This window comes from Dermatophagoides farinae, chromosome 2 (assembly GCF_024713945.1).
Source record: "Dermatophagoides farinae isolate YC_2012a chromosome 2, ASM2471394v1, whole genome shotgun sequence".
Classification (NCBI taxonomy): domain Eukaryota; kingdom Metazoa; phylum Arthropoda; class Arachnida; order Sarcoptiformes; family Pyroglyphidae; genus Dermatophagoides; species Dermatophagoides farinae.
Window position 1 is genome coordinate 4834031 of NC_134678.1, and position 12421 is coordinate 4846451.

General features: G+C 32.2%; 3 protein-coding genes across 5 annotated transcripts; 2 read left to right on the forward strand and 1 right to left on the reverse strand.

The window, feature by feature from the left end:
• The first annotated feature begins 22 nt into the window (after positions 1–22).
• LOC124500068 (uncharacterized) lies at positions 23–2164 on the forward strand. The gene is made up of 3 exons (XM_047064098.2): positions 23–103; positions 204–872; positions 936–2164. The coding sequence occupies exons 1-3, from the start codon at positions 89–91 to the stop codon at positions 2115–2117; spliced, it is 1866 nt and encodes a 621-aa protein (XP_046920054.2). The 5' UTR covers positions 23–88; the 3' UTR covers positions 2118–2164.
• A 95-nt stretch (positions 2165–2259) lies between these two features.
• On the forward strand, positions 2260–7411 carry Sf3b1 (splicing factor 3b subunit 1). Of its 3 annotated transcripts, XM_047063450.2 has the most exons (7): positions 2260–2444; positions 2508–2689; positions 2747–2863; positions 2931–3048; positions 3591–6705; positions 6773–6989; positions 7058–7411. In XM_047063450.2, exons 1-7 carry the CDS (start codon positions 2417–2419, stop codon positions 7214–7216), a joined length of 3936 nt encoding a protein of 1311 aa, XP_046919406.2. In that variant the 5' UTR covers positions 2260–2416; the 3' UTR covers positions 7217–7411. The 3 variants fall into 3 exon arrangements, with proteins under 3 accessions (XP_046919406.2, XP_046919415.1, XP_046919424.1); XM_047063459.2 differs by lacking the exons at positions 2260–2444; positions 2508–2689; positions 2747–2863 and adding an exon at positions 3249–3321; XM_047063468.2 differs by lacking the exons at positions 2260–2444; positions 2508–2689; positions 2747–2863; positions 2931–3048 and adding exons at positions 3120–3321; positions 3375–3441.
• A 519-nt stretch (positions 7412–7930) lies between these two features.
• Positions 7931–10398, reverse strand: LOC124499655 (putative inorganic phosphate cotransporter). Its single transcript, XM_047063593.2, has 3 exons — positions 9659–10398; positions 9280–9601; positions 7931–9206 (listed from the first exon to the last, which is right to left on the reverse strand). The coding sequence occupies exons 1-3, from the start codon at positions 10305–10307 to the stop codon at positions 8699–8701; spliced, it is 1479 nt and encodes a 492-aa protein (XP_046919549.1). The 5' UTR covers positions 10308–10398; the 3' UTR covers positions 7931–8698.
• Positions 10399–12421: the final 2023 nt, after the last annotated feature.

A 12421-nucleotide genomic window follows, 5' to 3' on the forward strand; every position in this document is an offset into this window, starting at 1 on the left:
TTCGCGCCCATCACACAGTAAAAAAAGTGTGGAGACCAGTCTCCAAGTTACTTTTTTTTCTGTGCACGTTGAATTTTGTATAATTAATATGATAGCCGAGTTTGTGAGTATTTTCTGTTTTTTTGGTCACGTTTTCTAACTTGTCAATTTTTCGGCATTTCAACAAATTTCTTTTTTTTCACTATATATTAATTCAATTCAAGAATGAAGTGATGGAGAATAAAAATGAATCAAGATTTTATTTTCTATTAGAAATTGGAAAAAATATTGACCATCAATCGGAACGAATGAAAAAGGCATTTGATTTCGTGAATCATAAAAATTATCGGGCCGAGTGGATCGATTTCGATTATTTAAAAATAAAAAATTTATCAACCAAAGATCCATCCTACCGGATTGTTATTGAAAATTTCGACGATTCCAATAGTTCATTCGAATATTTACGACATAAAGAATTACGAATTATCAGTCCAATTGTAATTTTTTACTGTTTTAGAAATATTTGTTTGCAACCATTTTGCGATTTACCATTAAGACCATATCCCATATTTAGCCAATGTATGCGTGGATTAGAAGTAACTAGCTCACATTTATCACCGATAAAACAACGTCAAATTAAAAATAAAATCGAAATGATGTCTGGTAAATATTGTAATAATTTACATACCACCACCTCGTTTTTGGTTACCGATTCAATGTTGTCACAAAAAACCCGTTCAGCAATTGAGAATAATATACCGATCATGAACATTGAATGGATTGAATCATGTTGGCTAAAATATCAATATGAATATCGACGAGCAGGTGAAATGGATATTGTTTCCAAATATCAGGTGCTAATTTTTCACAAGCTAAATATCGTCGTTTCAGGTGTATGTTTTTTATTGGTTTTCTGATTAATTATATATTGATTAATCATTTCTTTTTTTCTTTAGCAATCTATGAAAGAACGTGAAGAAATAAAAAATCTTGTCGAAACAAATGGTGGCCATTATAATCCTTCGTTGATAATGAAACCAATTCAAAAGAATACAATTTTATTATTGAATTCACCGAATGGAGAAAAATATAAACATGCAAAAACGATGAATATACCCTGCCTTCAAACAAAATGGATTTACGATTCACTCGAAACCGGGCATATTTTACCATTTGATCAATATTATATTGATACTGAATCAGAAAGTTCCGAGAATGATGTCCATGAAAATGTCTATAATCCAGATGAAGATGATAATTATGAAGAAATGAATGATGAAAATGAAACTCAACTCAATCAAGTTGAAGATGAAGTAGATGTCGAAAATGATGATGTTGAAGAATATGAATGCGATCATAATATGTGTTCATTAATTCAAGGTGGAAATGAAGAACAAAATTTGGAAATGAATGCACCTATTCCAACCATTATGTTTTCCGGATTTGAACGGGAAGAAAAATTACGTCTTTCAAAATTATGCAATGAAAAAATTCCCGAAATAATTATTAAAGATGATTCAATTGTCACAAGCGAACTTACACATCTCATCCTTGTTGAACCATGTGGAACTGAAAAAGTCTATGCAGCAATAGTGGCAGGTGCATTCATTTTGAAGCCAAATTACATAGAAGATTCCATTAAAACAAATACATTATTGAATGAGAAAGAATATCAATGGGGTAATGGAATTGATGATGAAAAAATCGGTACATGTTGTCCTAAATTGATGAAATCTGCAATTAAATGGAATAATCATTTAAAACAGATCAAACAATCTATGTTTCATGGACATAAATTTTTATTGTTATTCGATGTTACTAAATTCAATTGTAAAATGCTAATGTCTTGTGCAAATATTCTTCGTGCTGGAGGAGCGGAAATAATTCATCCTGATGAATTTAATAATGTTGAAAAAGAAGAACTATTAGAATTACTTCATCATATCGACTATGCTATAATTCAATGGCGTGAAGGACAAAATTTTACTATTAATCATAAATCATTGTTTGATTATATAGAATATTTTGAACAAAATGAACGTTTAATTACCGACACTATTATCTATAAGTATATAATGGAAGGTCCTGATGTTACTTTGGTAGACCTCATTGCCAAGTATCCTACCAATATTCACTAAATATTCTTAATAAACTAAATCTTTAAATAAAGTAATTTTAAATTAAATTTATGAAATTGATAATAAAGTCCACAATCAAAGTTGATATTATTACATACTATATGAACAATTCATTTTGCGGCTGATTTTTTGGTTCCCGACTCGCTCGCGTGTGTTTATTTTTGTGATGTGTTTATTATGATTAACTATTAACTATTTTTTATTTTTTGAATCATTTGATTACAATCTGAATCCTCGAATAAAATATTCTCAACTATTCCACGCAAAATTTTTCCGGGCCATCACCATAATCATTAATAATGGCGCAACCGGCTCGAACCCGTGAAGGTAAATCCATTTGTCAATCTGATGTAATCATTTCAAAAAAAATCATTTATTTTTTATCGTTAGAAATCGAACAACAAGTGGTGGAAATTCAAGCAAAAAATGCAGCTTTAGCCGCAGCAAATGGTGAAAATGAAGAAGGTCGAATATCATTGGCTAAGGCCAACATGGATACTGATATTTATGGTGGAACGAATCTAAGCAGTTATCATACATCCATACCGGCCAATGATGATGCCGAATATGATGTAAGTTTTACTCCATGTATTTATGATGACAAAAAAAACATTTTTTATCGAATACAGGATGAAGATACAGAAAATGCCAACGGCTCGGCCGATAATGAGGAATATGATGCATATAAGAAAGCGATCAATGCATTTCAGGCGCCAAAAAATTATCTACAGGATGTTGTCGATGATGTGAGTTTATTTATGTGAGTTATAAAATTATTCACATTCTAACATTACTTTTTTCAATAAATTATAGAATCATGATCCATTAGCCGATAGACGTGTACCACGAGTTGCTGATCGTGAAGATGAATATAGACGTAGATTCCGTAACCGTCAACTATCACCCGAACGTATCGACGTTTTCGCCGAAGGTAAGAATATTCGTTTTTTTAGAAACTTTTCCGGATACTCCATTCATATATTTATAATGTGTGTTAAAAAGTATGTCCAGAATCATTCGTATGATCACGGCAATTTACTTAAAAATGGTTTGTGTTGCCGTATGGAAAGAATATTTTTATTCATAAAATTGAAAACATTTTCAAGTTTTTACTAATCGACATCATTACAGGCATTCATTTTATTGAAAAAATTGTGAGCGTCAAATAACATGAACGATTAGGCATATATGATTGACATCCATAGTAAGTATTGCTCACACGACCATCATCCGGTCTAATCTACTATCTAATTCTAGTCTGAAAATATTCTGATTCATTCACTTGGCCATTGTTTGTGATCACATTCATTCACAACAGAGAAATGTAATTGTCGATTATTGTACGACACGAGTTCAGTGTTCATTTCCCGCAAAAAAACCGCTGCCGATTATTGATTTCTTTATTCACAGTGATCATAAAAATTAATCGATTTTTTCTCTTTAAAATTTTCATTTTTTCTATTATCAATCTAGGTGGTAAAACTCCTGATCCTAATGCTCGTACATATAAGATGATTATCAAAGAAACGACGTTAAGCAATGAAGAAGCTGAATTAAAAAAGAAATTATTAGAAAAAGCTAAAGCTGGTGAATTGAAACCTACGACCACATCGTCCTCATCTACATCATCATTATCTAGTGGTAACAAACGTAGACGATGGGACCAACCATCACTAGATTCTGGTGTTGGTTCAGCAACAGATAGTTGCAGTGAATTCTCGGAACCAACAGCAAAAAAATCAGCATGGGATTATCATGAAGCTGCTACACCAGCTATACCTGGTCGTTGGGATCAAACACCTGCACATGGAATGGATGGTTCAAAAACACCAGCTCAGTGGGAACCTACGCCTGTTCATATCGGAAGCAGCATTGGTGGTGCTCAGACGCCAAGCGTAGATTCGATAAACAAATCATCACGACGCAATCGTTGGGATGAAACACCCAAAACGGAACGTATAGAATCTGGATATTCGAGTTGGGCTGAAACTCCTAAAATCGATCGAATTGAAACGGATGAAGGAATTGAAAGTGAAACTCCTGGATCGTCAAAACGGCGATCACGATGGGATGAAACACCTGCATTGATGACACCATCAGGAACTACACCTATCGGCACCAAAGCAATGGCAATGGCAACACCAACTCCTAGCCATATGGTAGCCATGACACCGGAACAAATGCAAGCATTTCGTTGGGAACGTGAAATTGATGAACGAAATCGAATCTTAACCGATGAAGAATTGGATGCTCTTCTCCCACCTGGTTATAAAATCTTACCCCCACCTTCTGGTTATCAACCGATTCGTACACCGGCACGGAAGTTGATGGCCACACCAACTCCGATGGTTGGTGGATTTTTTATGCAAAAAGCCGATGAATTGGGATCAGCAGCCGGCTCCAAAATGATGATGGATCTCGAACCGAAAGGACAGAATCTACCAACGCTCAAGCCCGATGATTTGCAATATTTTGACAAACTTCTCACGGAAGTTGATGAAGAAACATTGAGTCCAGATGAACAAAAAGAACGAAAAATTATGAAACTTTTGCTAAAGATTAAGAATGGAACACCACCGATGCGAAAATCTGCCCTACGACAAATCACAGATAAAGCTCGTGAATTCGGTGCAGGTCCATTGTTCAATCAGATTCTACCATTATTAATGTCGCCTACGTTAGAAGATCAGGAAAGGCATTTATTAGTCAAAGTTATCGATCGTATCCTTTACAAACTTGATGACCTTGTTCGTCCTTATGTTCACAAAATTCTTGTCGTTATTGAACCATTATTAATTGATGAAGACTATTATGCCCGTGTTGAAGGTCGTGAAATCATATCGAATCTAGCAAAAGCTGCCGGTTTGGCAACAATGATATCAACTATGCGTCCTGATATTGAAAACGTAGATGAATACGTTCGGAACACTACGGCCCGAGCGTTTGCAGTAGTTGCATCTGCATTGGGCATTCCATCATTGTTACCATTCTTGAAAGCTGTTTGTAGAAGTAAAAAATCCTGGCAAGCTCGTCACACTGGTATTAAAATTGTCCAACAAATTGCCATTCTTATGGGATGTGCTATACTGCCACATCTTCGTAATTTGGTTGAAATTATTGAGCATGGATTGGTTGATGAACAGCAGAAAGTTCGTACGATCACGGCATTGGCATTGGCCGCGTTGGCTGAAGCTGCAACGCCATATGGTATCGAATCATTCGATTCAGTTCTTAAACCATTATGGAAAGGTATCCGTACACATCGTGGTAAAGGTTTGGCTGCCTTCTTAAAAGCTATTGGCTATCTAATACCATTGATGGATGCTGAATATGCTAATGATTATACACGTGAAGTAATGTTCATATTGATTCGTGAATTTCAATCACCGGATGAAGAGATGAAAAAAATTGTACTCAAAGTGGTTAAACAATGTTGCGGAACCGATGGTGTTGAACCGAAATATATCAAAGAAGAGGTTTTGCCACATTTCTTTCGACATTTTTGGAATCATCGTATGGCACTGGATAAACGTAATTATCGACAATTAGTAGACACAACCGTAGAGATTGCTAACAAAGTTGAAGCGGCTGAAATTATCACTCGAATTGTTGATGACCTAAAGGATGAGAATGAAGCCTATCGTAAAATGGTTATGGAAACTATTGAAAAAATTATGTCTAATCTTGGTGCATCCCAGATCGATTCTCGTCTTGAAGAACAATTGATCGATGGTATTCTTTATTCATTCCAGGAACAGACCACTGAAGATATGGTCATGTTAAATGGTTTTGGTACTGTTGTGAATACATTAGGCAAACGTGTAAAACCATATCTTCCACAGATTTGTGGTACAATTTTATGGCGTTTGAATAATAAATCTGCAAAAGTACGACAACAGGCAGCCGATTTAATATCCAAAATAGCTGTTGTTATGAAAGTGTGTCAGGAGGAGAAACTAATGAGCCATATGGGTGTTGTACTGTATGAATATCTAGGTGAAGAATATCCCGAAGTATTGGGCTCTATTTTGGGTGCATTAAAAGCCATTGTAAATGTTATAGGAATGGAAAAGATGACACCACCGATCAAAGATCTATTACCCAGATTAACACCTATTCTCAAAAATCGTCATGAAAAAGTACAGGAAAATTGTATCGATCTTGTTGGTCGTATCGCTGATCGTGGAGCTGAATATGTATCGGCTCGTGAATGGATGCGTATCTGTTTCGAACTACTGGAATTACTAAAAGCTCATAAGAAAGCAATCCGTCGAGCTGCGGTAAATACATTTGGCTACATTGCTAAAGCTATCGGTCCACATGATGTTCTTGCCACATTGTTGAATAATTTACGGGTTCAAGAGCGACAAAATCGTGTATGTACAACTGTGGCCATAGCCATCGTAGCTGAAACATGTTCTCCGTTCACTGTTCTTCCGGCTTTAATGAATGAATATCGTGTGCCAGAATTAAACGTACAAAATGGCGTACTAAAATCATTTTCGTTTCTGTTTGAATATATTGGTGAAATGGCCAAAGATTATATCTATGCTGTTACACCATTGCTCGAAGATGCTCTCATGGATCGGTAAGTTTATCAAACAACTGAATCATTGACTTTGACTAACTGGATTTTTTCACATATTTTTATTTAGTGATTTGGTTCATCGTCAAACGGCCTGTTCTGTCGTTCAGCATATGGCCCTAGGAGTATATGGATTCGGTTGTGAAGATGCGCTCACACACGTGCTGAATTATGTTTGGCCAAATATTTTTGAAACATCACCACATTTAGTTCAGGCATTCATGGGCTCAATCGAAGGTCTTCGTGTTGCAATTGGGCCTAATAAAATGTTACAATATACATTACAAGTATGTCATTGTTTTTTTCATTAATAATTCGAATCATTAATAATGTTCTTTGTTTTTTCTTTCTTTAGGGCCTATTTCATCCAGCCAGAAAAGTTCGTGATGTTTATTGGAAAGTATACAATACACTGTATATTGGTGCCCAGGATTCACTTATCGCTGGCTATCCACGTATACCGAATGATTCTACAAATAATTATATTCGCTATGAACTCGATTATACTTTATAATCATATTATTATTATTATTATTCATAAATTGGATCTGATCATCACCTACAACCATCATCATCATAAGCACCATCTTCGTTATTTTTTCATATATAAAAAAAAATTTCTTTGCTATGAAATTATTATTTTATTTCTAAGATTAAATTGAATAAATAATATCAAAGATAACTGTTTTTCTCTTTCTAACAAAACAAATTATGAATTATTTATTTTTCATTTTTATCCACACAATTGTTCCTTATGATTTTCATTGCCCTTCATTTGGGAGATTGTCTAATCAATTTTCATGAGTAAAATCAAAACATATTTTTATGGTTATGACATTTTAACTTTCCATTCATTCTTGATTAATGCAAACAATAAACTCTAGAATTTTGTCCAAAGAAATTTCATTAAGAATTCTACCATAAGTTTTAATTAATGGTATGTGTGAAAAGGAATAAGGAAGGAAAAAACCATTTTCGCTGTCCATATATCTCATACTCGCAAGTATTGTAAATAAAGATGTTCCATTTAAAAACAATCTGTAATGATAATGATAAAATTAATGAATCCTTGCATCCGCCCAAAATATGTTGTGTTTGTCCATGTAAAAGAGTTACAAACTTTTTTTTTGATTACTTTGTTGGTGTTAAAAACTTTTTTTCGTGGACTATTATCCCCATTGGGTTTTCCGATACCAATGGCATTGTACTTTTTTTTACTAAGCAATAATTTTTTTTCGTTTTTCACTTGATATGTTTTATTTAGCAATAGATTCTTTCTTTCAGAATCTGTGTGATGATTCTTACAGAATGGAACTTGAAATTCTTGAGCTAAATCGTATAAATCTCATATTTTTTTTGGACTGCTAATACCACGATATAGTAAAAACAATATAAATTTTTCATTGAGCTAATACTAATTTGGTATCAATAACAACTGAATAGGGTAGATATTGTGATTATAATTAATTTAGTTTTTATGTTTATTGGGTGGAATAATCTGAATTCTGTTATTCAATCTATATGCATGGTCAATCCATGTCTGGAACTGGAATTATTGTTATTGTCATGAGTTTTTTTTTGTTTTTGTTTTCATATAATGACGAAAATGTCGTTTTTGTTGTAAGACATCTGGCAAATTGAAAATTTATATATTGAAAAACCTTGATTAGTATTTCCTTGAGATTCTTCAATTGTAATATTTGTTTCCTATAGGATAAAATAATTGAAATGAAATTATTATATTCTATGAGAAATGATCTTTGATGATGAACACATTTGAGTGTGAATATAAATTTCAGTTAATCATAAAATGATAAAAACAAAAAAAAAGTTTGTCACTACATTCAAGAAAACAAAACTATTAACGACGTTTAAACGGACATGAAAACGATAAAGTCAAACATGAACATTGTGTCAACTTTAAGAAAAGAGGAAAAAAAATTCGTGTAAACATAACAATAAATTAATTAATTTATTTAATTATTGATGATCATCGTTATAGTCTCAATGATGATGACGATGATGTTGATAATGGTGATGATGATAATGAATTTTTTGCACTCCATGATTGTCGTCGACATGATACAAATAATGTGAATACAATACCACCAGCTATACGTAATGCAGCTGTTATATACAATATGGTCCACCATCCATGTTTGATATGATGTGGATTAGAATCTAGTATATATCCAATTATCAATGGACATATGAAACCATTTGTCATACCAATCATATTGAATATTCCGAATATTGTTGCGCTAAATTCATTAGATAAATCCGAAGGTAATGGAATCAATCCACCGGATTGTACACCATTCAATGTCATCATCAACGTTGCGGCAGCTAAAAATAATCGTTCATCACAATTAGCTACAGTAATCAATAAAAGACATATGCCACCACCGAATTGTGTGATTGATTGGCATATTTTTCTCACTGTAGTCTTATCGTATCGTTCGGATTTGATGATTTTATCCACAATTAATCCGCTGATTAATAAACTATTAAAAGTAAGCAGAAAAAAATTTGATTGATTTCGATTTTTGAAAACTACTACCATTCACCAATATTTACCTCGAACATTCACCCATATTCATAAATGCCGTAAATATTCCATTCTTTTCCAAGGGAATCTTTAATACATGATGCATGTAATCGGGAATTTTTAATATAAAAACTGTCAATGACCATATCATTGTGAAATGGGTGAATGCACCGGCCCAGATTACACGACTACTAATTAATCGAAGCCATGATAGAGATGTTTGTATTTGTTTTTTTCCCTCAATATTTGCTTGAATGTATTTAAGTTCACTATCGGATATCATCCAATGTAATGATGGATCATCGCGTATAAGAAAGAAATATAAAATGCTAAAAGTTGTTATCAATGCTCCTGTTTTGATTATTGATCATTAACACAATTTTTGATGATAAAAAAAAATAAACGAACCTGAAACATAGAAAACTGAAGGCCAACCACCGGCAAATCCATGACGGCTTAGATAACCGGCTAATGATGATGCTAAGATCGAACCAATATTACCACCAATAAATGACATCGAATTGATTGTACTCCGTTCATGATCAGGTATCCAACGTGCTGTCAATGCATAACAAGATGGAAAAATAGTTGCTTGAAATATTCCTAATATAATACGACTTGTAATCAATAAACCATAATGATTACTAAGCAAAGGTGTCAAAATGTTTATGATTCCGGATATGAATAATCCTAATGAGCATAAAATTCTAGGTCCAAATAATTCAGCCAGACGTCCGCTACCGATTTGTAAGGCAAAATATCCATAGAAAAATGCACCCAATATAACACCTTGAGTTTTTTGATTCCAATCAAAACGTTGAGCAGTTGATGATTGGAAATCCAATGTTGGTGATTGATGAGAAACATTTCCGATATTATCGGGATCTGGACAAACATCGGTAATAAATTCATTTGATTCGGATTTATTCATCGATACGATATCATTATCACGAGCCATAGCTACGATTGCTGTTGATAGATTGATACGGCCAATATAGGCCATCATAGTTGAACAAAGACATAGTATGGCAATTAAATGTCGTTTACCAAATTGCATGATGATGACGATGATGTTCGATGATTGAATGAATGCAAAAAAAAAATGATCCAACCATTTTGGCTGTCATTATAAGAAATCGAATAACATTGATCTAATTTTTAAAAAAAAATTCTAATTTAATAAAAAAAATTTTAACCGGATCGACTTATAATTATTATTGCCGTTATTATTAATGCTAAGTGATAGAAAATAAATTTTTCATTCCATGATTGTTGTAATCTCGTGATGTGATATGATTATTTGATTATTATGGATAAATTGGTACATGTCATTCCACTCGAGAGTCATTTGTGACCAAATTATCATCATCATGATCATCTAAATTGATCATTTAAATTTATTTTTGTTTTTTCTCTCTCACTCAAACACAGTTAAATTTCCATTTAAATATACCTGGATTGACAAATTTGTGCCAAATTTTTCTATTTGATTCGTTTTGTATCAATTATTTTTTCTTTCGAGAGGTATCAGAAATTTTGTTTTCCTAAAGATAAAATTACCTTAAAATCGCGACTATAAGACACATCTTATGCAAAAAAGAATGTTGATAAATAGTCTTATTTTTAATAGTTACTTTAAGGAAAAAATATCTGCATTTCGATAGTTGCATCTTATAGTCACGATTTTATGGTAATTTCTTTCATCATTTTCTTCTTTCCTTTCAAAACGATCTTTTTTTCTGATAATTGAATTTTTCCCCTTAAAATCGTTTCAGAAATTTACAATGTTCGTTCGATCTTATTATCGAACAAAAGAAAATTGTCAATGTCGGTTTGTTTGTGTTTGTCGAAAAAAATAAACGATTTCGGAATTATGGAATTAGCAATGATTCCCTCAAGTGTAAAATTTAGTTTTTACTTCTTTTTCATAGAAAAACATAAATTTGAATGTTATTGTCATCGTCAATAAGACACTTTTATGGGATTCTAAATCTATTACACGATACTCACGCAGTCCTATAAGAATTTTTTTTAAAAAAAGATGGAAAAAATCGAATTTGGCCATTTTCATTATTCGTAAAATGACAAAATGTTCTGGAACAAAGAAAAAAAAAGATTTACTTTAATTTATAATGTTTATTTGACCATTACATATGCATACATTTCTTCTCTGATTTATTGCCATTTATAAGCGAAGTATATAAAACAAATTTTTTCTGTTTAAAATTTCTTTTTCTTGATTATTCTAAATTCAGTTATTTTTCGTTTAGAGAAAAAAGTTTTAAAATTATTTCTGTGTGCATTTTTTCAGAAGCCAGATGTTTTATTTGTTATTTTTGTGGTGGTGAATAGGGAATGAATTTTCAGTGAATTAAAGAATAACGTATTATACATGAAAATGGTTCGCTGACGAACAAAAATACAAATAGAACAAAACAAAAATCATAATATTCCAAAATATATATTATTTTATTGTTTTCAATTTTTTTGTTTTTGTTTCGTTACAGTCCAACACACACACAAGCTGTGGTGGACCTTAAAATTACAAAGTAAAGATTTGATTCTTGTATCTTATTCTGTTGGTGGTATTATATATGCATTCATTATAACAAGAAATTTTTCACTGTTTTTCACACACAAATTATCACCATTCATCATGTATAACATCATATATATATTGATTATATTATTAAAGTTCACGAATATAAAATAAGTATAGAAATAATAGTTTTTGTTGAACGTGATATGTGTGATGAGATGAGATTAAGATATGATGAAGTGTTGTTCATATATTGTACTTAATTCTGATATATATCGTGTATGACAGATTGTTTCTATTTAGGAAATGTTCTGAAGGGTGAGCGTTCCAAAAAAAAGAAAAACTTCCTATAATCGAATTATCGAATCTATTTTCTGATTTGATGGATACGAATTAACGGATGTTGATGTGTGTGATGAGATTTTTTTCTTGAGGAAATTTAATTATTATCTTTTTTTTTGTTATGATTATTTGTTTGATCCAAATTTTTTATAAACCATCATCATCATCAGCATATAAATCTCTTTAATGTCAATATAATTACCGTTTTTGTTTCCCGGTAACCAAGTAGAAAAATTAAAATTTTTTCTATTTTGATTTATAAATACCAGAAACAAAGATATCATAATAAT

Excerpts from the sequence above, each read along its gene's own strand:
- LOC124499655 (XM_047063593.2), bottom strand. The coding sequence starts at position 10,307 with ATGCAATTTGGTAAACGACATTTAATTGCCATACTATGTCTTTGTTCA. Across the intron at positions 9,602-9,658 it reads TTCAGTTTTCTATGTTTCAG|GAGCATTGATAACAACTTTT; the intron begins GTTCGTTTATTT and ends TAATCAAAACAG. Across the intron at positions 9,207-9,279 it reads AATATGGGTGAATGTTCGAG|TTTATTAATCAGCGGATTAA; the intron begins GTAAATATTGGT and ends TACTTTTAATAG.
- Sf3b1 (XM_047063450.2), top strand. The coding sequence starts at position 2,417 with ATGGCGCAACCGGCTCGAACCCGTGAAG. Across the intron at positions 6,706-6,772 it reads GAAGATGCTCTCATGGATCG|TGATTTGGTTCATCGTCAAA; the intron begins GTAAGTTTATCA and ends ATTTTTATTTAG. Across the intron at positions 6,990-7,057 it reads TGTTACAATATACATTACAA|GGCCTATTTCATCCAGCCAG; the intron begins GTATGTCATTGT and ends TTCTTTCTTTAG.
- LOC124500068 (XM_047064098.2), top strand. Across the intron at positions 873-935 it reads TAAATATCGTCGTTTCAGGT|CAATCTATGAAAGAACGTGA; the intron begins GTATGTTTTTTA and ends TTTTTTCTTTAG.